The 25324-nt window shown below is 42.4% G+C and overlaps 1 protein-coding gene across 1 annotated transcript in view; it reads right to left on the bottom strand.

Moving 5' to 3' along the window:
• LOC130289654 (solute carrier organic anion transporter family member 4C1-like) overlaps positions 1 to 14404 on the bottom strand; it is a 107494-nt gene extending 93090 nt beyond the window's left edge. Inside the window, exon 1 of the mRNA XM_056537533.1 lies at positions 13965 to 14404. Coding sequence (XP_056393508.1) covers positions 13965 to 14379 — 415 coding nt within the window. The 5' untranslated portion in view covers positions 14380 to 14404. The remainder of the gene's footprint in view (positions 1 to 13964) is intronic.
• Positions 14405 to 25324: the final 10920 nt, after the last annotated feature.

Below are 25324 nucleotides of genomic sequence, written 5' to 3'. Positions count from 1 at the left end.
TTAAGAGTCTCCTCTGTCCTCCACTCATTACCTGTATTAATGACACCTGTTTGAATTTATCAGTATGAAAGACACCTGTGCACAACCTCAAACAGTCACACTCCAAACTCCACTATGGCCGAGACAAAAGAGCTGTTGAAGGACACCAGAAACAAAATTGTAGACCTGCACCAGGCTGGGAAGACTGAATCTGCAATAAGCAAGCAGCTTGGTGTGAAGAAATCAACTGTGGGAGCAATTATTTTAAAAAATGGAAGACATACAAGACCACTGATAATCTCCCTCAATCTGGGGCTCCACCCAAGAACTCACCCCATGGTGTCAAAATGATCACAAGAACGGTGAGCAAAAATCCCAGAACCACACAAGGGGACCTAGTGAAAAACCTGCAGAGAGCTGGGACCAAAGTAACAAAGGCTACAGTAACTCACTATGCTGCCAGTGACTCAAATCATGCAGTGCCAGACGTGTCCCCCTGCTTAAAGGGATTATCCACCATAAGGGGATTTTAGATGTACCTGGCAGGCAGTAATGGACATGATTAGGAAGGATCTGCACTTGTCTTGGGGCTAAATGGCTATGTTGTGAGATTACCATAACATTCTGGCTACCTTTTTGTGAACTGGTATTTCCTGTTTGACTTTTCTTTTTTTGACTACAAATCCCACAATTCCATTTTCCTCCCTCTGACACATCAGCCACCCCACCCAGGGTGCCTACAGCTGTTGCATTAGTTGCAGATTGATCTCTCTCCCGCCAAGCGATCTCTCCACCCATTGAAGCAGACAGGCTCCTTGTCATCAGCTGACTAGTGAGTCAGGTCTCGGCCGCATTGCAACCTGGGAAAAATCTGAGACAACAGTCATTTTGTATGCCGTAAAAAATAAATTTTGGAGTGAAAATCACAGAAGAATTGTGAGAAAACCATCACAAACAGGTACAGGCACTATATTATGAACTACACTAACTTTACAGCCCCTGTAGCATAGTCAAATAAAAAAAATCCTGGAATACCCCTTTAAGCCAGTTCATGTCCGGGCCTGTCTGAAGTTTGCTAGAGAACATTTGGATGATCCAGAAGAGGATTGGGAGAAAGTCATATGGTCACATGAAACCAAAGTAGAACTTTTTGGTAAAAACTCGTGTTTGGAGGAGAAAGAATGCTGAGTTGCATTTAAAGAACACCATACCTTCCTGTTGGGCCATAGACCTCGGGCCTTACCTGGTGCCAAATTTAGATTATTACAATTTATTCTTCTGGCGGCGAGAATTCATATTGCTTCCAAATGGAAAACATCTGTGCTGTCCCTGTCGATGGTCATAACGAAAATTAATGATATTATGTTATCAGAACGTTTGAATGCTATCAGGGGGGATGAGACGTTGCTCTTTAACAAAGTATGGGATCCCTGGATAAACTCCCCTCATGGTATGGATGTCTCTTACTATTTTATCTTACTATTACTCATTGTAATGGGTCTTATATGTATGATTTTCCTCTGATACCACCCTCTCACCATCGCCTGTTTGTTTCCCTCCACTTCTGGAAATGTTGACCTTTCTGGTTGTGTGCTCCGAACTACTATGTACTGAGCTTATATGTACCTGACCCTTCCTCCCCTCCTTCCCTCCCCTTCCTGGCCCCTCCCCCTCTCCCCCCTTTGGATTTTGGTTTACGTTGACCTTTATATGGCATTGATCCTTTGTTATTGCACCAGTTCTGTTACTTAGCAAATGCTGTACTATATGATGTGCAACATTCTTAAGCTTCAATAAATTTACTCCGTTTGATACTAAAGAACACCATACCTACTGTGAAGCATGGGGGTGGAAACATCATGCTTTGGGGCTGTTTTTCTGAAAAAGGGCCAGGAGAACTGATCCGTGTAAAGGAAAGAATGAATGGGGCCATATATCGTGAGATTTTGAGTGAAAACCTCCTTCCATCAGCAAGGGCATTCAAGATGAAATGTGGCTCGGTCTTTCAGCATGACAATGATCCCAAAAAGACCACCCAGGCAATAAAGGAGTGGCTTAGTAAGAAGCATTTCAAGGTCCTGGAGTGGCTTAGCCAGTCTCCAGATCTCAATCCTATAGAAAACCTTTGGAGGGGTTAAAAATCTGTGTTGCCCAGTGACAGCCCCAAAACATCACTGCTCTAGAGGAGATCTGCATGGAGGAATGGGCCAAAATACCAGCAACAGTGTGTGAAAACCTTGTGAAGACTTACAGAAAACATTTGATCTCTGTCATTGCCAACAAAGGGTATATAACCAAGTATTGACATGAACTTTTGCTATTGGCCAAATACTAATTTTCCACCATAATTTGTATATAAATTCTATAAAAATCAGACAATGTGATTTTTTTTTCTCATTATGTCTCTCATAGTTGAGGTATACCTATGATGAAAATTACAGGCCTCTGCCATCTTTTTAAGTGGGAGAACATGCACATTTGGTGGCTGACTTTTGGCCCCACTGTATACATGTCTAACCGATAGGGAATTAAATCTAGGCCTGGTATAAACAGAGATATGGGGCATCATTTGTGCCATTTGGGCCTATTTTACTATTCTTCTAAAACATACTTCCTTATAGACCACATCAGGATTTCTCACAATTGCCTAACCTTGCAGAGCAGGAACAAAATTGTACATTTTGAAATGTTGCACGTTATCAGTTGTGAGTGATATTATGGTGGATGAATATACTTCATGTAATAATGAGGAAAAAAAACGTAATAACTAATCTAACAGGTCAGACAAAGGGAAGATATAACTTAGATGGCAAAGAAATTTTAGTTGTTGCAGTGCGCAGAGTAGGCAGGGGGCAGAAGGAATGGACGAAATCAACACAAAGGGCAAGAAGGAAAATGGGGAGATAGATGTATGAAGGAGGTCAATCAGCACTGGGAGTCACAAATAGGCATCTAAATGGGGTATATTTATGGACATTATTTATTTATTTATTTAATTTTTGTCTCCTACCAATGAAGGGATAACAATGAGCATTGCTATGATAACATCAGGACAGAAAAAGCAGCACGTGCAAATATGATGTGGTTGAAGCCTCAATAAGTACTTTACTCTGCTACAGACATGGCTTTGATTTCACATAAGAGCTGGGACATGAAATCGCTACAATGTATATACCATTTTTTTTCACCCTATAGGACGCACCGACATATAAGACGCACCCAATTTTAAAGGTGCAAAATCTAGAAAAAAAAGATTCTGCACCCAACAGTGATCTTCAACCTGCGGACCTCCAGATGTTGCAAAACTACAACTCCCAGCATGCCCGGACAGCCGTTGGCTGTCCGGGCATGCTGGGAGTTGTAGTTTTGCAACATCTGGAGGTCCACAGGTTGAAGACCACTGGTATAGGAGGTAGTACTCACGTGTCCCCGGCGCTTCGGACCTGTCACCGCTCGTCACCGCTGCCCTGGATGTCGCTCCATCGCTGTCACCCCGTCCACGGGGTGTCCCCGACGCTCCGGACGTCTTCTTCCCCGGGATCCACGCTCTCCGTCACCGTCATCACGTCGCCGTCATCACGTCGCTACGCACGATGCTCCTATTGGATGACGGGACGGCGTGAGCGACCACGTGATGACGTCGAAGGAGAGCGCCGGCCATGCAGGGGATCCCGGCCCGGAGCAGACACCGAGGAGGCAGGTAAGTTCCCTCCTGGTGTCCTGTAAGCTGTTCAGGACGCCACGATTTCACCGCGGCGGTCCCGAACAGCCCGACTGAGCAGCCGGGTTAGTGTCACTTTGGCTTCAGACGCGACGGTCAGCTTTGATTGCCGCGTCTGAAGGGTTAATACAGGGCATCACTGCGATCGGTGATGTCCTGTATTAGCCGCGGGTCCCGGCCGCTGATGGCCGCAGGGACCGACCCGATAGGTGTGTATTCGCCGTATGAGACGCAACAACTTTCCCGCCCCAGTTTTGGGGAAGGAAAAGTGCATCTTATATGGTGAAAAATACGGTAATTATCGTGCCCCCAACATTTTGTCTATGTAAATTGGCTTCGAAGCTACGTGGCTCCCTTTCATGTGTTACTATATGTTGTAATGACACAGCTGGTAGATGCATGATTGATGCATACAGTACATTGGCTAAGCTGTTCGGTGCCCTCCTAATTGACTCTTATAATTTACTATAAAATGCAGTCAAGCTGATTTACCATGTAGCAGCCACACTTTTGTTGTGGTTTTCCTTATTGATTTCAGTTAAGAAGTCAAAATCTGTAACAAGTCTGCAATAATGTGTTATATTGTTGCAGAAGTAAAAAAAAAAAAAAGTCTAATAAAAAAAAATTAAGAAAAAAAAAAACAGTTGACATAATCCAAACACAGTCTTTTGTTGCTCAACCAGTCAGAGTTCGGCTTTCATTTTTTTAACTGTTCTGTTAAAATGAATGCCGAGCTCTGATTGGTTTTTGCACAGATAGCTTTTCTTTCAGGCAGTTTCAATAATTTCCCTCAATGTACTTAAAGGGGTTATCCAGGAAAAAACTTATTTTTTTATATATATAAATCAACTGGCTCCAGAAAGTTAAACAGATTTGTAAATTACTTCTATTAAAAAATCTTAATCCTTTCAGTACTTATGAGCTTCTGAAGTTTAGGATGTTCTTTTCTGTCTAAGTAATCTCTGATGACCCGTGTCTCGGGAACCGCCCAGTTTAGAAGAGGTTTGCTATGGGAATTTGCTTCTAAACTGGGCAGTTCCTGAGGCACGTGTCATCAGAGAGGACTTAGACAGAAAAGAACAACCTTAACTTCAGAAGCTCATAACTACTGGAAGGATTAAGATTTTTTGATAGAAGTAATTTACAAATCTGTTTAACTTTCTGGAACCAGTTGATATATATATATATATATATATATATATATATATATATATCAAGTTTTTTCCTGGAATACCCCTTGAACATTGTTATTTGTGGATTTTGCTGCTGACATTTGACGCCTTATGGAGGTTCTGAAGATGCAATATTTCTATATTAAGATCCTGGTAGACAGCTCCAAAGAGGATGCAAAATCAACAAAGCAGTAATTGTTCTTAATATCAGGCTAAAGATCTCCTAAACTACAGTTTATTAAGACTGAGTGGGAAAGATTCAACTCTGAATTATGAGGGAGATTTATTAAAACCTGTGCAGAGGAAGAGTGGTGCAGTTGCCCATAGCAACCAATCAGATTGCTTCTTTCATTTTCCACAGGCCTCTTTAGAGGCCTGTGGAAAATGAAAGAAGCGATCTGATTGGTTGCTATGGACAACTGCACCACTCTTCCTCTGCACGGGTTTTGATAAATTTCCCCCATTGAGATTACCGAGCTGTACCAAAGCCTTCCTTGATAGGGTTACATAAGTCTAGGCTTACAGTATATGAGCAGAAACCAATTTGGTAAAGGGGTCCTACAAGTAGCTGATCCAGATTTTGTGCCAACACTCAATTGTTGAGCTGCACGGAGAGGGCTTTGTTGGGTTTGACAATTAACCAGTCTTTCTCCCTTCCCGCAGCTTATTTTACCAGACATAGAGGACAGGCATCAAGCTAATTTTCCAGTAGGACTGTTTGCAGGTATGTGATGTCTACTGCTACTAGGAATGAACTGTTAATAATGTACAAATCATTTCCAGGTCTACAGTGCCTCAAATTAAATGGCTCCTTGTAGCGTGACCATTCCAGATACACTTCACAGAGCAAGGTAAACCATGCTTGGGTACGATGCACAGTAAAAGAAAAATTGAGGGCTAAAATCTGTTCTCGTTTGTAGGACAAAATAAATGTGTAAACATTTTAAACTTGACTCTACTCTAATGTATGTATAGTTCTGGAGACATATATCTCTAGCAGATATTCTGTAGAAAGGGGCTTGAGATATATAGACACCAGAATTTCTGCAGATTCTTGGACTATGCTCAATTCCACATAATTAAAGGGGTACTCCAGTGAAAACCTTTTTTCTTTTAAATCAACTGGTGGCAGAAAGTTAAACATATTTGTAAATTACTTCTATTAAAAAATCTTAATCCTTCCTGCGCTTATTAGCTGCTGAATACTACAGAGGAAATTGTTTTCTTTTTGGAATGCTCTCTGATGACATCACGAGCACAGTTCTCTCTGCTGACATTATTATAATAAAAATAACGCTTTATTTATCGTTGTCCTTAGTGGGATTTGAACCCAAGTGCCCAGCACTGCAAGGCAGTGGTGCTAACCACTGAGCCACCATGCTGCCCTTAGCATGCATCTGCTATACATGGTTGCTAAAATGGACAGAGATGTCAGCAGAGAGCACTGTGCTCGTGATGTCATCAGTGTTCCAAAAAGAAAGGAATTTCCTCTGTAGCAATCAGCAGCTAATAAGTACTGGAAGGATTTTACAAATATGTTTAACTTTCTGGAACTAGTTGATAGATAAAAAAAAAGTTTTTTCCTGGATAACCCCTTTAACATTGTTATGTGTGAATTTTGCTGCTGACATTTGACGCCTTATGAGGTTCTGAAGATGCATTATTTCTATATTAAGATCCTGGTAGACAGCTCCAAAGAGTTGATTTAAAAGAAAAAAGGTTTTCACCGGAGTACCCCTTTAACCCCTTAAGGACGCAGGACGTAAATGTACGTCCTGGTGCGGTGGTACTTAAAGCACCAGGACGTACATTTACGTCCTGTGCATAACCGCAGGCATCGGAGCGATGCCCGTGTCATGCGCGGCTGATCCCGGCTGCTGATTGCAGCCAGGGACCCGCCGGCAATGGCCGACACCCGCGATCTCGCGGGCGTCCGCCATTAACCCCTCAGATGCCGGGATCAATACAGATCCCGGCATCTGCGGCAGTGCGCGATTTCAATGAATGATCGGATCGCCCGCAGCGCTGCTGCGGGGATCCGATCATTCATAACGCCGCACGGAGGTCCCCTCACCTTCCTCCTTCCAGCTCCCGGCGTCTCCTGCTCTGATCTGAGATCAAGCAGACCAGAACAGAAGATCGCCGATAACACTGATCTGTTCTATGTCCTATACATAGAACAGATCAGTATTAGCAATCATGGTATTGCTATGAATAGTCCCCTATGGGGACTATTCAAGTGTAAAAAAAAAAGTAAAAAAATGTAAAAGTAAAAAAAAGTAAAAAATCCCCTCCCCCAATAAAAAAGTAAAACGCCCAAAAAGCGTAAAAAATAAATTTAATAGACATATTTGGTATCGCCGCATGCGTAAATGTCCGAATTATTTAAATAAAATATTAATGATCCCGTACGGTGAACGGCTTGAACATAAAAAAAAAAAAAAACAAGTCCAAAATTGCTACTTTTTTAATACATTTTATTAAAAAATATTATAAAAAATGTATTAAAGTTTTTTATATGCATATGTGGTATCAAACAAAAGTACAGATCATGGTGCAAAAAATTAGCCCTCATACCGCCGCTTATACGGAAAAAAAAAAGTTATAGGTCATCAAAATAAAGGGATTATAAACGTACTAATTTGGTTAAAAAGTTTGTGATTTTTTTTAAGCGCAACAACAATAGAAAAGTATGTAATAATGGGTATCATTTTAATCGTATTGACCCTCAGACTAAAGAACACATGTCATTTTTACCGTAAATTGTACGGCGTGAAAACGAAACAATTACAGTACACCTCCATTCAAGCTGTCCAACTGAAGGGGCCCTATAACCATGAGAACTGGGTACTGATTCTCCTGCAGTATTTCCCACTGAAGACAATAGGATATGATTTTTAATCAGTGCAGATTTCGTCCGGGAGAAATGTTGTTGTGTCAGTCATTATTTCTTAAAGGAGAAATCCGGCAAAAATAAACGTATTCCCTATTCACAGGATTGGGGATAAGTAGCAGATCGCGGGGGTCCGAGTGCTGGGACCCTCCACAGGACGGGATGCAACCCAGAGCCCAGTAAGGAGCACAGGCTGCAGGTGGCACATGCTTTATTAATTTCTATGGGAGCGCCAAAAAGACCCAAGTATAGCAGTTGGGCATCATCGGCACTCTCATAGAAATGAATGTAGGGCATGCCGTCTACCAGTAGACGACACGCGCTCCTCTTTAAGAGAGCTGTAGTCCCATCCCGGAGATGGGAGAATAAGCCACTTGTCCCCTATTCTCTGGATAGGGGATATGTTTACTTTTGCTGGAGTTTTCCTTTAACATCAAGAGCCGATGCAGAAGTAGCTGAAAAACATACAACTTTAGTTCCTATAAACCTTAGACTAAAGTCAACTGAACTCGCCGCCTTCAGCAGCCTCCCGACCCACCACCCTAAAATGAAGTCGGGGGGGAGAAGGGTAAGCATCTTGAATTTTTACTACCTGACCCTATTGTTCTGAGAGAGATAAGCCAGTGCCAGAGGTGTCCGGCTGTAGCTTACCCTTCCCCCCCAATAGAGAGAACATGAATATCCAGACATGCCAAGGGTTCATGTGTATAGAAAGGTAATGAGAGATATCTTTTGTTCAGCCAACTTTAGGAACTTTTAGGCTGGGTTCACATGCTGCTGTTTTTTTGTGGCTTTATTGCATTTTGAAGGTCACAGAAAAACTTGAATTAAAAAGTGCATGTATTTTCACAGCAAGTACCATTGTTTTGCAGTGAGGGCTTTAACTTTTTTTTATTTTTATTTTTTTTATTTTTTTATGTTTCACCTGTTAAAACCTGCATTATGGTATGTTCACATGTGCATATTTTTGCTGCACATATGCTGCTGCAGATTTTGCTGGCCATTGACTTCAATGGGTTGCAAAATCTGCTACAGCAAATCTGCAGCAGAAAATATGCACGTTTACCCTAAGGGCTAATTCACACAAGCAAATTAAAATTAAAATTCCTGCTGCAAGTTTTAAATGGGCGGACTCTCCGCAGCTGATTTTCAGCAGCAGAATCTCAGCTGTGGAAAATCTACTGCAGACCTCATTGACTTCACTGCTGAAAATCAGCTGCGAACAGCCCACGGAGAGCCCGCCCCTTCCAAACTTGCAGCGAGAAATGAAACAAAATGAATGGGAAATATGAAGGAAAGAATTTATACTGTTTTTCCTACTAAATCCACTTCCGCTTTGGCCCCAAAACTGCAAAGTGGAAATCCAGCCTTAGGCTACGTTTCTACTTGTTTTTTTTCTGGCAGTTTTTGGAGATCTGCCACTGCAGTTTTTAAGCCAAAGCCAGAAGTGTATTTAAAAGGAATGGGACATATAGAGGAAGGACTTATACTTCTCCTCCCTTATGGATGCACTTCTGACTTTGGCTCAAAAACTGCAGTGGCAGTGTTTCAAAAACGGCCAGAAAAAAAAAGTGAAAACTTAGCATAAAGGCTAGGTTTCCACATAAGTTTTTTTCTGGCATTTTTGGAAAACTAGAAGTGGTAGTGTAACCAGCAGGAAAGAGAAGTATAAGTCCTTCCTTAATATTTCCCATTCCTTTAAAGGGGTACTCCGCTGCTCAGCATTTGGAACAAACTGTTCCGAACGCTGGAGCTGGCGCCGGGAGCTTGTGATGTCATTGCCCCACCCCCTCATGATGGCATTTCCGCCCCATCAATGCAAGTCTATGGGAGGGGGCGTGACAGCCGTCATCCCCCCTCCCATAGACTTGCATTGAGGAGGGCTGGGCATGATGTCATGAGGGAGTGGGGCTATGATCCCCCGCTCCCTCATGATCCCCCGGCGCTGGCTCCAGTATTCGGAACAGCTTGTTCCAAACGCTGAGCAGCGGGGTACCCCTTTAATAAACTTCTGGCTTTGGCTCAAAAACTGCAGTGGCAGTTTTCCAAAAAATTACAGAAAAAGACCTTTGTGAAATCCCAATCTTGTTTTCCAGTTGTTTACCACTACTTTTGTGCCAGTAAAGGTTTTTAAACTAAGTTTCCACACAACTTTTTTGGGGGGGCATAAAAAAGGACGAAAAACTGCCAACGCTTTTTCTGCATTTTGGTGCATTATTAATTTATTTATTTTTTGCTAAACTGTATGAGCCAAAAGAAAAAGAAAAAGAAAAGTAAGAAAAAAAGTCAAAATGGGTTTCTATACATCCCTTTTGACTCCCAGTTAACATCTGGCTGCAGAAATTTTACAGCAAAAAATGCTGTGCTGCAACAGTCGCATTTCACTGTGTTTTTGTTGAGAAAAAAACAACTAGTTAAAACCCATACTAAAAGTAACCCATTTTTCGCACACAAAGTAAAATTATTTGAGTCAGGAAAGTGGTGGGAGCTTCATAAATACATTTTTTGTGTTGACTGTCATTTTTTTTATGTATTGGCACCAGAAAGCAAGCATAATCATGTAGAAAAATTTCCTTTAGGGCAGAGTTACGAAGACTTGAACAGTGCCTGAGGTGACAATGTAGTGTGCAATTCAGACTATAGAAACATTCCTTGTCTGAGAACACAGAAGTTAAAGGGGTGATCCACCATAAGGTGATTTTAGTATGTACCTGGCAGACAGTAATGGACATGCTTAGGAAGGATCTGTGCTTGTCCTTTGGCTAAATGGCTATGTTGTGAGATTACCATAACACTGTGGCTAGCTGTTTGTGAACTGATATTTCCTGTTTCCGTTTTCTTTTTTTTGACTACAAATCCCACAATTCAATTTTCCTCCCTCCCACACATCAGCCACCCCACCCATTGAAACATAAATGAGCTGCATCCATTCAAAAGACCTGTGGTTTTCAATCAGGGTGCCTACAGCTGTTGCATTAGTTGCAGATTGATCTCTCTCCCACCAAGCGATCGCTCCACCCATTGAAGCAGACAGGCTCCCTGTCATCAGCTGACTAGTGAGTCAGGTCTCGGCCACATTGCAACCTGGGAAAAATCTGAGACAACAGTCATTTTGTATGCTGGTAAAAATAAATATTGGAGTGAAAATCACATAAGAATTGTGAGAAAACCGTCACACACAGGTACAGACACTATATTATGAACTCCACTAACTTTACAGCCCCTGTAGCATAGTCAAATAAAATAAATTCCTGGAATACTCCTTTAACATTCTTCAAGTACTCTTCAAACCTCCAATTCTTCAATAGAAATCATAGTCACATGAAGAATAATTCACATGACTAGTAATGAGGAAAAAAACAAACAAAGGATAGAATGCCAAATAAAACATACCTATACTAAAATACATTTTTTGGAAGAATAAAAAAACACAAAAACTTCGTCATGTATTTCAGGTAAACGAATGCCAAACTAAAGTCTTGTCTGTTTGTAGCCTTACAGTTCTTCAGGTACACTTTCATATGTACCAATGTATTTGATATATTATATTTGTTAAAAACAACAGTTTTTTAGGTTTATGCTTTGGCATTTTTGCCTTTTTTTATGTTCTTGTATGCTCATGTTTTGTATATATTATATTCAGTACCACATAGTAATAAATAATGAAATAATATTTAGGGTGGCGCCTATGCAGATATATAGATATATCAAATTAACTAGAGTGGTGTGATACTGCTTCAGTGATATCTTTTTTTGTAGTAATGGCTTTAGGTAATGTCAGAGATATGTTTCAATATAATATGCATGTTTCCACATGTAAAAAAATGTATATTGGTTTTCATTCTTTTTTTTTGCCTTTTTCTTTCCTTTCCACAATATAATGGGGGGGGGGGGGGGGGGGGGGAGACAAAAAGCTACAAAAATGCTCCTCAAGAAAAATTCTTAAAACATATATGAAACAAAAAAAAAAGCTCTGGGGGAAATTTACTTAGACCAGTTCTTAATTAATTAGGTGCATCTTTGCTTGCCTTCGCACCACCCACCAAAACTGTCTTTGCACAAGATGGTACCGTATTTTTCGCCCTATAGGACGCACCGGCGTATAAGACGCACCCTATTTTTAGGTGGAAATTCTAAAAAATTTAAGATTTTGAAGCCAATGGTGGTCTTCAACCTGCGGACCTCCAGATGTTGCAAAACTACAACTCCCAGCATGCCCGGACAGCCAACGGCTGTCCGGGCATGCTGGGAGTTGTAGTTTTGCAACATCTGGAGGTCCGCAGATTGAAGACCACTGCATAGGAGGTAATACTCACGTGTCCTGCCGCTCCGAATCCGTCACCGCTGCCCTGGATGTCGCTCCATCGCTGTCGCCACGTCCCCGTCGCTCTGCTGCCGGCCTGCTGCTGAACGTCTCTGCTGCCGGCCGGGTATCCTCGCTCTCCGTCGCCGTCATCACGTCGTTACGTACGCCGACGCACGTACGCGCCGACGTGATGACGAGAAAGGAGAGCGCCGGCCGTACAGGGGATCCCTGAACGGAGAAGACACCGAGGAGGCAGGTAAGGTCCCTCCCGGTGTCCAGTAAGCACTAACCCGGCTATTCAGTAGGGCTGTTCGGGACCGCCGCAGTGAAATCGTGGCGGTCCCTAACAGCCCGACTGAACAGCCGGGTTAGTGTCACTTTTCGCGATCGGTGATGTCCTGTATTAGCCGCGGGTCCCGGCCGTTGATGGCTGCAGGGACCGCCGCGATAGGGGTGTATTCGCCGTATAAGACGCACCGACTTTTTCCCCCCAGTTTTGGGGAAGAAAAAGTGTGTCTTATACGGCGAAAAATACGGTAATTTAAATAAAGCAGACAAGTCTTTTTGCACAAACCCCTTCCTACCCCCTTGGCTTTGACCTATGTATGTTAATGGTTTCTCCATTTTCTCACAAACAGTTCAATTTATTTTAGTGAAAAAATACAGTAATGTGCAAAAGTTTTAGGCAGGTGTTGGGGGGGGAAATGCTGAGTAAGGAGGCTCCAAAAATGTTATTCTGCAGCAGGACAATAACCTCTAACATACACCAATGTTATTAAGGGCTATATTCAATGTAATGAAGAAAAAGGGCTGACATTTATCATTGTCTTTAGACAGTTTTTTGTGCGTTTATTTGCACCTTTTTTGCTCCTTTTGGTTTACACATTTCTGCTGATTTTGAGTTGCAATCCACAGATTTTGGCAATACACATGATATGGAAGGGTTTTATGAACTGCGCCTTTTTTTGCGAAAAGGTGCAAAAAAGGCACAAAGCTGCTGAAAAGTCTCTAAAACTTCACCAGCCCAGACCTGGCGTAGCTTTTTGGTGTATGTGAAGAGAAAGATTTCTGAAAATGTGACCTGCACAAAAATTATCAAATTCTCTGTGACCATTTAATAAATGTGGTGCTCCTACACATTACAGCACACAAAAAAAGGTGTAACAAATGCTTCACTTACACCTACAATGATAAATACTGGCCAAGGAGTCCTGGAAGTAATGATATGGTCCCCACAGAGCACTGATCTCAACATCATTGACTCTGTCTGGGATATCATGATGATTGAAGAGTTTGAGCAAGCCAATATCTACAGGAGATCTGGGGTCCGTTCTCCAAGATGTTTGGAACAATCTGCCTGCCAAGTTCTTTCAAAAATTGTCTACAAGTGGGGTCACACCGAATATTGATTTGATTTCTTCTGTTTATTCACTTAGGATTTTTTTAATTGACAAAAATAGACTATGAACACTTCCATTTTGTAAAGCATTCTTACTTTGCAACATTGTTTCTTCACCTGCCTCAAACTTTTGCATCTTTTACTTCATATCAACATACTTTGAATCCCAAAGATTTTACAACAAAAAATTAAAGGAAAACTATCTTCTAATATACAATGTAGACAACTTTAGTCTAGTGACTACCCAGGATCCCAACTTATATATCTTAACTTGACATAACTTAATGTATAATAGGTATAAGGACCCCCATCAACAGTTGTATAAAGAAAAAAAATACTGTTGTGCAGATGTATAAAAAAAAGAAAATATCTAGTATAATATGCATTTTTTTTTAAATACAGAATACAGAAGAGTGTAAATCACTCTCCTCTGTGACGCCTCGCTATCAGCTCAGGAATACTTGTAAAAGGAATGTCATTACTATAGTGCTCACCTTGCATAACAGCCAGGAGGCTGTACATCACTAGATACCCCTTGGGATTGTTGCAGCACTGCAGAAAGCTTGGTGTAAATTTGCCCCATCCACATGGACCCTCTTTGAACTCTTCGTTAACATGGTGGGCATGTGCGTCTTCCTTCACTCCATCTTTAACCTTACTGATTTCTTTATCAACGGATTGTAAGCCCACCTCACCCAAGGTGGTGAATGCAGGGTTATCAATGCCTTCTTCCATGATGTACACTTGAGAGTCCAACCTGGGGTGAGTGGATGAGAAGAGCTTCTTGAAGGATCCTTGGAAAGGTAGCAGTGCTCCTGAGAAGTTATCTGTACATGGTGCATGTGTTCTTCTGCAGCTTGGCAAGTGAAGCAAAACAAGATCATCTTGGTCAGACATGTGTTGAGTCATAAGAAAGGTGGAGACTCTTCTTAGTTTTTTTTTCCTTGGCTGCAGTTTGGGGTGAACTCACCTGCCAGGGAGAAAACACCCCTCCCACCCCTTAATCTCACCTGTCTCCCTGTCTCCCCACCTGATGATATGGATCACATGAGCAGACAACGCCTACTGTACCTGTCCTCCACTTCCTCCTCCTGCTTTTCCTCCTCTTATTACAGTGCACATCCCCTGTATTCATGAGCTGTATACTCACATGCTGATTCGCAGTACAACGCCCTGGCTCTGGCATAGAAAGCAGAAGTTCTTCTGCTCTTCTCATTCAATGCCTATTCAGATGCATACGTTTACTATTCTACATTCCTATGACTTTCACCTTATTATTATTTGCTTATATGGATGAGCTGTATAAAGATCACAGCAGATTACTGCATCTGTGTCACTACAAGTAATTCATTATAGGTAGGGAAATACGGACACCTTCTGTCACTTGTAGTTCCCCATGAGCTAAACATTTACATGTTCAATAATGTTGTTTCACAGCTAAAGAAATGGTTAAGATAAGTTATTGTAAATTCAATAAATCTGATATTTACATTGTAAAATCAATAATAATCCTCAACTTAACCCCTTAAAGACACAGACAATTTCATTTCCGCATTTTCATTTTTCCTCCTTGGCTTCTAAGAGCCATACCTATTCATATTTCCATCCGCAGACCCAGGTGAGGGCTTGTTTTTTATGCAACCAATTGTGATTTGTAATGACATCACTCATGTTACCATAAAATGAATGACAAAAACAAAAAAGTATTATTTATGTGGGGAAAAAGGTTTAGTTTTTTTACGCTGTACACTTACAGCAAAATTGCTATTTTTTTTTATTCTGTGGGTCAATATGATTAAATCCATACCTGTATTTTACATACTCTTCTATTATTTTACTGCTTTAAAAAAAACCTCAAACTTTTTAAACAAAATGAGTACGTCTAAAATTGCCCTATTCCGACACCTTTAACTTTTTCTTTTTTCCATATATGTGGCTGTATGAGGGCTCCCTTTTTTGCGCTTTGATCTGTAGTTTTCATCGATACCACTTTTGAGCATATGTGGAGCCTTTTAGGATGTGATGTTACTAAAAAGCAGCAATTTTTGACTTTTTTTTCTCCACGTTTACGCCGTTCCCCATACAGGACTATTATCAATATATATTTAAATAGTTCAGACATTTAGGCAAACTGATCCTGATCAGCTGAGAGGACAGGTAAAGGGTCCCTTTCTGCCTCGGTCCTGTCCTCAGCCTGTAACAATAGCGTGCCAATGACTGATTAATGCTGTGCTATGGCTAAAGATTGCAAGTAATAGTCCCCTATGGAGACAAAAAATGTTTTAAATAAAAGGTTAAAAAAAAATTTTTTATCTATGTGATTAAACCTCTTCCCTAATAAAAGTATGAATTACCCAGCTTTTCCAACTTTTAAAAAATAATATAATGTAACTGCTGTGTAATTTCGTATATTTTAAGTCACTTCATATACAAAAAAAACGTACCAACAAAGCAAAATTGTACCGATAAAAACTACAGATCACGGCGCAAAAAAGCTTTAAATGTTGCATGTGCACCTAAGCATTTATTTGTAACTTTTTGCATTTTTTGCACTTAAAGGAGTAGTCCAGTCCTGAAAAACTTATCCCCTATCCTAAGGATAGGGGATAAGTTTTAGATCGCGGGGGTCTGACCGCTGGGGCCCCCCGCGATCTCCTGTATGGGGCCCCAGTAGCCCACGGGAAGGGGATTTGACCACCGCACAAAGCGATGGCTCACACACACCATCAATGCAACTCTATGGCAGAGCCGGAGCTCTGCCTTCCGCTATCTCCAGCTCTGCCATAGAGTTGTATTGGGGGGCATGTTAGCCGCCGCTTCGTGCGGTGGTCAACCCGCCCCCTTCCAGCGGGCTGCATTGGCCCCATACAGGAGATTGCTGGGAAGCAATCAAGAGCACATTTTCCCCCAACTCATACACAGACTTTGGACCAAAGTCCAAACACAGGAAGTGCCGCCTGGAGTGCTGAGGGGGGGGGTGTCCAGCCTCATCCAATCATAGCTCCTCTCACACATAACTGCCATATGCTGTTGGATGGACACCCCCCCTCCCCCCTCAGCACTCCAGGCGGCACTTCCTGTGTTTGGACTTTGGTCCAAAGTCTGTGTATGAGTTGGGGGAAATTGTGCTCTTGAGCTTTTTTAAGCACAAATAAAAAATAGAAAACTTCATTTTTTTAAACAAAGTAAGCTAGACATATTTTTCATTTACCATAAGGAGTGCAATAGCAAAAATTAGTTTTAATGAGAGTGCCCATTTAAGTTTTTACTTTCTCTAAATCACTGATCTGTTCCTTAAACATAATGTATTTGCCACAGCTGCTTGCACTCATGTATTTGGTTGTTGTGATATGTTACTTCTGTTCCTGAGATATGAGGGTTTCTATTTTGTCTGACAATTCCGGGAATCAGTCAGATGGGCGTGAACTTAATTGTACTTATGGGAGTGACTATATGGTGATAGGCAGGACTTTACAGTCAGAGGTTGTAAGTGTTTTACATTGAGGGGCATGTATGCCTAATAAATGTCCCTGACTGTATAATACCAGAAAATGCGCTGTACAAAACCCACCGCTGCTCAAACTTGCAGCAGTGGGTTTTCTACGGCGGATTTTGCACAGCTCAAACTTGCAGCGGGAAACTCACTGTAATCCCGCCACGTGACCATACCCTAAAAGCACTTCACTACACCTACTCTGCACAACACCTACGCAAAATAAAGAGTAAAACACTACATTTACACACACACACCTTTACACTGTTACTCCCCCCCCCCCCCACATAAAATTAAAAAAATGGCCCGTAGGGCAGCATTTCCTAAATAGGGTACTTCCAGCTGCAAAACTACAACAGCCTTTGACTGTCCAGACATGCTGGGAGTTGTAGTTTTGCAACAGTTTGGGGCTCCTTGTTTAGGCAACCCTGTTGTAAGGTATTTTCGGTGGAGGAGGCAAACGCCATCCTTGCCACCGACACAGAGTCCGCCTGTGAGGGAGAAGAGGAAGACCCAATGGGTTGGCCCAGTATGGGAGGTGTTACCCCGTGCTCCTGCTGTCCTGTCAGGTAGCCTTCTTCAGTGTCCCCAAGGCAAGGCTCCCTGCACTTGTTTCCCCATTGTAAATATGTTTTTACCATGTAAAGTGTTATAAAATGTAATGTTGATTTAAGAGTCATACCATGTGGTATGTCATGTGATTGTTACCCAGGAGGCACCAGTGACCAGGTGATCCCAAGAGTGACCTATGGGCTCCCTACTAGTCTCCCCCATATAAGCCCTGGGTCGAGCAAGCTTCTCTCTCTTGGCTCTTAGCTCTCGTTGAGCTCTTCTGTTAAGCTGAGGTCAATTGCAGTCATGCCTAGTGTGTTGCAGAGGTTCTGACATAAACACTAAATAATAAAAAAAAAACTACATGTGACCCCATTTAGAAAATTACACCCCTCAAGGAATGTAACAAGGGGTGCAGAAAGCATTTACACTCCACAGGTGTCTTATAGATTTTTGGAACAGTGTGCCGTGAAAACTAAAAATGTAATTTTTTATATTCACAGCCCACTGTTCCAAAAATCTGTCAGACACTTGTGGGGTGTAAATGATCACTGCACCCCTTGTTATGCTCCTTTACGGGTGTAGTTTCCCAAATGGTGTCACATGTGGGGGTTTCTGCTGTTCTGGCATTATGGGGGTTTTGTAAAGGCAACATTGCCCCAAACTTCTATTCCAGCCAAATCCTCTCTCCAAAATCCCAAAGTTGCTCCTTCCCTCCTGAGCTCTGTTGTGCGCCTGCATGACACTTTATGTCCACATATAGGGTATTTCCAGAATTGGGAGAAATTGGGTCACAAATTTTGTGGTGCTTTTTCTCCGTAAACCCCTTGTAAAAAAATGGAGGTTTTGACTTTTCTCCTCCAATTTGCTGCTGGAGAAGCACTTAGAGAGTAAACTTTCTGAATATCATTTTGAATACTTTGAGGGGTGCAGTTTATATAATGGGGTCATTTATGGGGGATTTATAAAAAAAAAAAAAAAAGCCTACTCATATCTACAGTACTTCAAACTGAACTGATCCCTGAAAAATCCAGATTTTGAAACTTTCGAGAAAATTTGGAAAATTGCTGCTAAACTTTGAAGCCTTCTAATGTCTTGAAAAAGTAACAACATGTCAACCTTATGATGCCGATATAAAGTAGACATATTGTATTTGTGAAACAATACGTCATTTATTTGGCATGACCATTTTTCTTAAAAGCAGAGCATTTCAAATTTAGAAAAATGCTAATTTTAAAATTTTTAAGTATTGACCAAAATGTAATACTCACTTTGACCTCTTAAGGACCCAGGACGTACGGGGACGTTCCCGCACACTGGGCTTTAAGGACCCAGGACGTCCCCGTACGTCCTGGCGTTTTCCGGTCCCTGCCGCGCCCCGGGCAGAGATCGGAACCAGATGCCTTCTGAAATACTTCAGCAGGCATCCAGGGCAAACGCCGAGGGGGGAAATGTAGGCCCCCCATGTCGGCAATCGCCGCGAATCACAAGGGAAATCGCCCTTGCGATCTGCGGCGATACCGGGCTGATCGGGTCTCTGGGACCCGACAGCCCAGTAATTTTGCATGATCCCGGCTGTCACAGACAGACAGGACCATGCTAAAGAATAGGAGCGAGGTTGCAAGCCTGCCACCTTCTCCTATTCCCTGCGATCCGTTGGTTAACTAACCGACCATTCGCAGGGGGGGGGGGGTTACTTCCTCCCGCCCTGCCCGGCCCCTTGAAGTCTGGAGAGGACGGGAGGAAGACCGGAGGACGCGGCAGGGGAAGGGGGAGTGCTGCGGCCCGGCCCCGGTACTTACCTCATCCCTGAAGACCCGGATCCCGGCGATGAAGACGGCGGCGGCGGCGACAGGTGAGTAGATCTTCAGCCGCGGTCAGGCCCTTTACAGCAATGCACGTCGCCGTAAAGCGACATGCATTGCTGTATTGGGACCCTGTATACTACAACTCCCAGCATGCCCAGACAGCCCTTGGCATCTGGGCATGCTGGGAGTTGCAGTTTTGCAACTTCTGGAGGTCCACAGTTTTGGGACCACTGTGCCCTTCCAGATGTTGCAAAACTACACATCCTCAGCATGCCCTTACTGTCCAGGCATGCTGGGAGTTGTAGTTCTGTAACATCTGGCCCTTCAGATGTTGCAGAACTACAACTCCCAGCATGCCTGGACAGTTTTGGCATACTGGGAGTACTAGTTTTGCAACAGCTGGAAGGGCACAGATTGGGAACCACTGTATCAGTGGTCTGCAAACTGTAGTCCTCCAGATGTTGCAAAACTAAAAGTCCAAGCATGCTGGGAGTTGTAGTTTGGCAACATCTGGCTCTAAAGATGTTGCCAAACTACTACTCCCAGCATGCCTGAGAATGTTTGGGAGTTGTGGTTTTGCAACAGCTGGAGGCACACTGGTTGGGAAACATTGTCTGTTTCCTAACTCAGTGTTTCCGAACCCGTGTGCCTCCAGCTGTTGCAAAACTATAACTACCAGCATGCACTGATAGACTGTGCATGCTGGGAGTTGTAGTTTTGCAACAGCTGGAGGTCCCCCCCCCCCCTGTGAATGTACAGGGTACATTCACATGGGCAGGGGGCTTACAGTGAGTATCAGGCTGCAAGTTTGCAATGCAGCAAATTTTGCGCGGCAGCTCAAACTCGCAGCGGGAAACTCGCTGTAATCCCCCACCCGTGTGACTGTACCCCAAAAACGCTACAATACACTAACACAAAATAAAATAAAAAGTAAAAAACACTACATATACACATACCCCTACAGGGCCCCCCTCCTCTCCCCAATAAAAATGAAAAACATCTGGTACGCCACTCTTTCCAAAATGGAGGCTCCAGCTGTTGCAAAACAACAACTCCCAGTATTGCCGGACAGCCGTTGACCGTCCAAGCATGCTGGGAGTTTTGCAACCCTGTTTGGGAATCACTGGAGTACAATACCCCTATGTCCACCCCTATGCAAATCCCTAATTCAGGCCTCAAATGCGCATGGAGCTCTCACTTCGGAGCCCTGTCGTATTTCAAGGCAACAGTTCAGGGCCACATATGGGGTATCGCTGTACTCGGGAGAAATTGCCTCTTTTTCTCCTTTCACCCCTTATGAAAAGGTGAAGTTGGGGTCTACACCAGCATGTTAGTGTAAAAAAAAAATTTTTTTACACTAACATGCTGGTGTTGCCCTATACTTTTCATTTTGACAAGAGGTAAAGGGGGGAAAAGCCCCCCAAAATTTGTAATGCAATTTCTCCAAACTACGGAGATACCCCATATGTGGGCGCAAAGTGCTCTGGGGCGCATAACAAGGCCCAGAAGGGAGAGTGTGCCATGTACATTTGAGGTGATTTGCACAGGGGTGGCTGATTGTTACAGCGGTTTTGACAAACGCAAAAAAAACAAAACCCCACATGTGACCCCATTTCGGAAACTACACCCCTCACGGAATGTAATGAGGGATGCAGTGAGAATTTACACCCCACAGGTGTCTGACAGATCTTTGGAACAGTGGGCTGTGCAAATTAAAAATTTTGTACAGCCCACTGTTCCAAAGATCTGACAGACACCAGTGGGGGGTAAAAGCTCACTTTATGCCTTGTTACATTCCTCAAGGGGTCTAGTTTCCAAAATGGTATGCCATGATGGGGTTATTTTGCTGTCCTGGCACCATAGGGGGTTCCTAAATGCGACATGCCCCCCGAGCAAAATTTGCTCTCAAAAAGCCAAATATGACTCCTCTTCTGAGCATTGTAGTTCGCCCGTAGTGCACTTCAGGTCAACTTATGTGGTACCTCCATACTCAGAAGAGATGGGGTTACAAATTTTGGGAGGTATTTTCTGCTATTAACCCTTGCAAAAATGTGAAATTTGGGGGGGAAACACACCTTTTAGTGATTTTTTTTTTTTTTACGTATGCAAAAGTCGTGAAACCCCTGTGGGGTATTAAGGCTCACTTTATTTCTTGTTACGTTCCTCAAGGGGTCTAGTTTCCAAAATGGTATGCCATGTGTTTTTTTTTTTTTTTGCTGTCCTGGCACCATAGGGGCTTCCTAAATGGACATGCCCCCGAGCAAAATTTGCTCTCAAAAAGCCAAATATGACTCCTTCTCTTCTGAGCATTGTAGTTCACCCATAGTACACTTCAGGTCAATTTATGGGGTACCTCCATACTCAGAAGAGATGGGGTTACAATTTTTGGGGTTATTTTCTGCTATTAACCCTTGCAAAAATGTGAAATTTGGGGGGAAACACACATTTTAGTGAAATTTAAATTTTTTTTTTTACATATGCAAAAGTCCTGAAACCCCTGTGGGGTATTAAGGCTCACTTTATTCCTTGTTACGTACCTCAAGGGGTCTAGTTTCCAAAATGGTATGCCATGTGTTTTTTTTTTGCTGTTCTGGCACCATAGGGGCTTCCTAAATGCAACATGCCCCCCAAAAACCATTTAAAAAAAACGTACTCTCCAAAATCCCCTTGTTGCTCCTTCGCTTCTGAGCCCTCTACTGCGCCCGCCGAACACTTTACATAGACATATGAGGTATGTCCTTACTCGAGAGAAATTGGGCTACAGATTTTCTCCTTTTACCCCTTGTAAAAATTTAAAAATTGTGTCTACAAGAACATGCGAGTGTAAAAAATGGAGATTGTGAATTTTCTCCTTCACTTTGCTGCTATTCCTGTGAAACACCTAAAGGGTTAAAACGCTGACTGAATGTAATTTTGAATACTTTGGGGGGTGCAGTTTTTATAATGGGGTCATTTGTGCGGTATTTCTAATATGAAGACCCTTAAAATCCACTTCAAACCTGAACTGGTCCCTGAAAAATTGTGAGTTTGGAAATTTTGTGAAAAATTGGAAAATTGCTGCTGAACTTCGAAGCCCTCTGGTGTCTTCCAAAAGTAAAAACACGTAAATATTATGATGCAAACATAAAGTGGACATATTGTATATGTGAATAAAAAAATTATTTGGAATATCCATTTTCCTTACAAGCAGAGAGCTTCAAAGTTAGAAAAATGCTAAATTTTTCACCAAGAAAGGATGCATGATACCACAAAATTTTACCACTATGTTAAAGTAGAATATGTCACGAAAAAACAATCTCGGAATCAGAATGATAACTAAAACCATTTCAGAGTTATTAATGTTTAATGTGACAGTGGTCAGATGTGCAAAAAATGTCCGGGTCCTAAGGTGTAAAATGGCTGGGTCCTTAAGGGGTTAAGTAGAATATGTCATTAAAAAAAAAACAGCAATCTCAGAATCAGACTGATAAGTAAAAGCATCTCAGAGTTAATAATGCTTAAAGCGACACAGGCCAGATTTTCAAAATTTGGCAATGTCCTTAAGTCAAAAAAGGCTTAAGGGGTTAAAAGCTTTAAATGTTTGTTTACAGTTTTGTAAGTCATATTTTTTTCAGCATTTTGTCTGTTTTATACAGAAATGTACTGCTTAAAAAAAAAACTATTACTGAACCGGTCCTGAAAGTGATTGTTCTTGTGCAAATCCTGCATAATGGTCCACTTGCAGATAAAAAACATAGATAGGTATGTGAAGGGTGGGCTGTTATTGGACCATACTGTACATCAAAATGGCTGGTCTGGGGGTTTGAATTGATTATGTAAGGGTCTGATCTAAGACTGGGCTTAATTAAGAAGCAAGCAACATATAGTACCATTTACAAAGGTACTGTTCTTAAAGAGAAATCATACAGCAGCACTAGGACAGTGTCAGATTATAATACAGGTGGTTTCAAGGGGCACATGGCTGTCCAATGATCTCATCATCTTATCTTTTGCAGCTGTGTCATTATAGGTTTTGTTTTACTTGTTCCTGTTCATTTTCAGATGCCCCTGCACCTCATCCTGACACTATCCAGCATAATTATTTTGCAGTGTGCACAATGGGGGAGATTTATCAAAACCTGTGGAGAGGCAAAGTTGATCAGTTGCCCATAGCAACCAATCAGATCGCTTCTTTCATTTTTCACAGAGGAAAGAGAAAAGATGGAGGCGCTTCTTGTGGAGTAAAATCACTACAATGTAGGGGGAGGGTAGGGGGAAGAATCACCGCTCACCCGACATAGTTGTGTAGCCCATACACAACAATGGTGATCGCGTAGAAAATGATCCGGGTCTGCAGCCTTCCTGATGTGAGACAATGGTGAACAGGGCGGGCTTCTAGTTCAGGAATTCATTGGCGCTGACTGGGAGAAGGACATCAGACAGGTAGGATACCTTGACAGAGGATTTTATTGTGGATATCACAACGCGTTTCACCACGCATGCGTGGCATCATCAGGCCTTGTTAACCTCTTAAGGACGCAGGGCGTACCTGCACGCCGTGCGCACGGTCCCGGTATATAAGGCAGGGTCATACCGGGTTGACCCTGCACGCTATTAACCCTTTAGACGTGATGTTCAAAGTTTATCATTGCATCTAAAATTAAAGTAAAAGCTTCCCGGCAGCTCAGTCGGGCCAATCGGGACCATCGCGGTGAAATAGCTATGTCTGATCAGCTAGAACATGCGGAGGTCCCCTTACCTGCCTACATCGTGTCTGATCAGCGATTAATTGCTCCAAGCCTGAAATCCAGGCTTGAGCAATCGACCACCGATAACAATGATCTTTACCGTGCCAATGCACAGCAATGATCTGTGTATGAGATCGATATGTTCAGTGTAATAGCCACTAGGGGGGGGGGGGGGGGCTATTACACTGCAAAAAAAAGTGTGAAAAAAAAGTTAATAAAGATCATTTAACCCCTTCCCTAATAAAAGTAAGAATCACCCCCCTTTTCCCATAAAAAAAAAAACATGTAAATAAAAATAAACATATGTGGTATCGCCGTGTGCAGAAATGTCCGAACTATAAAAATATCCGTACGTACGTGCAAAAAAATTCCAAAAGTCCAAGATAGCGTATTTTTGCACACTTTTTATATCATGAAAAAAGGAATAAAAAGCGATCAAAAAGTCTGATCAATATAAAAATGGTACCGATTCAAACTTCAGATCACGGCACAAAAAATGGCCTATATGCAGAAAAATAAATAAGTTATAGGGGTCAGAATATGACAATTTTTTACATATTTTCCTGCATGTAGTTATGATTTTTTTTTGAAGTAATACAAAACCAAACATATATAAGTAGGGTATCATTTTAATCGTATGGACCTACAGAAGAAAGATAAGATGTAATTTTTACCGAAAAATGCACTGTGTAGAAACGGAAGCCCTTAAAAGTTACAAAATGGCATTTTTTTCTTAAATTTTGTCGCACAATGAATTTTTTTTTTTCCGCTTTGCCATGGATATTTTGGTAAAATAATAATAAAACTAATGTCACTGCAAAGTAGAATTGGGGATGCAAAAAATAAGCCATAATATGGAATTTTAGGTGCAAAATTTTAAAGGGGTACTCCGCCCCTAGCATCTTATTCCCTATCCACGGGATCGCCGCTGCAGTGCCCCGCTATCATTACTGCACAGAGCAAACTCCCTCTGACTGGCAATACAGGGGTCGGAGCATCGTGAGGTCACGGCCCGTCAAGGCCCGTCCCCGCAATACAAGTCTATGGGAGGGGGCGTGGTGGCCATCACGCCCCCTCCCATAGACTTGTATTGAGGGGGGCGGGCCGTGATGCCACGAGGGATGGAGCCGTGACGTCACGATGCTCTGGCCCCTGTATCGCCGGTCATTACGCACAGAGCGAGTTTGCTCTGTGCAGTAATGATAGCGAGGCGCTGCAGTGGAGATCCCGGGGGTCCCCAGCGGCGGGACCCCCGCGATCTGACATCTTATCCC

Source organism: Hyla sarda, chromosome 1 (assembly GCF_029499605.1).
Source record: "Hyla sarda isolate aHylSar1 chromosome 1, aHylSar1.hap1, whole genome shotgun sequence".
In the NCBI taxonomy this organism is placed as follows: Eukaryota; Metazoa; Chordata; class Amphibia; order Anura; family Hylidae; genus Hyla; species Hyla sarda.
This window is presented reverse-complemented; position numbering and strand designations above follow the sequence as displayed.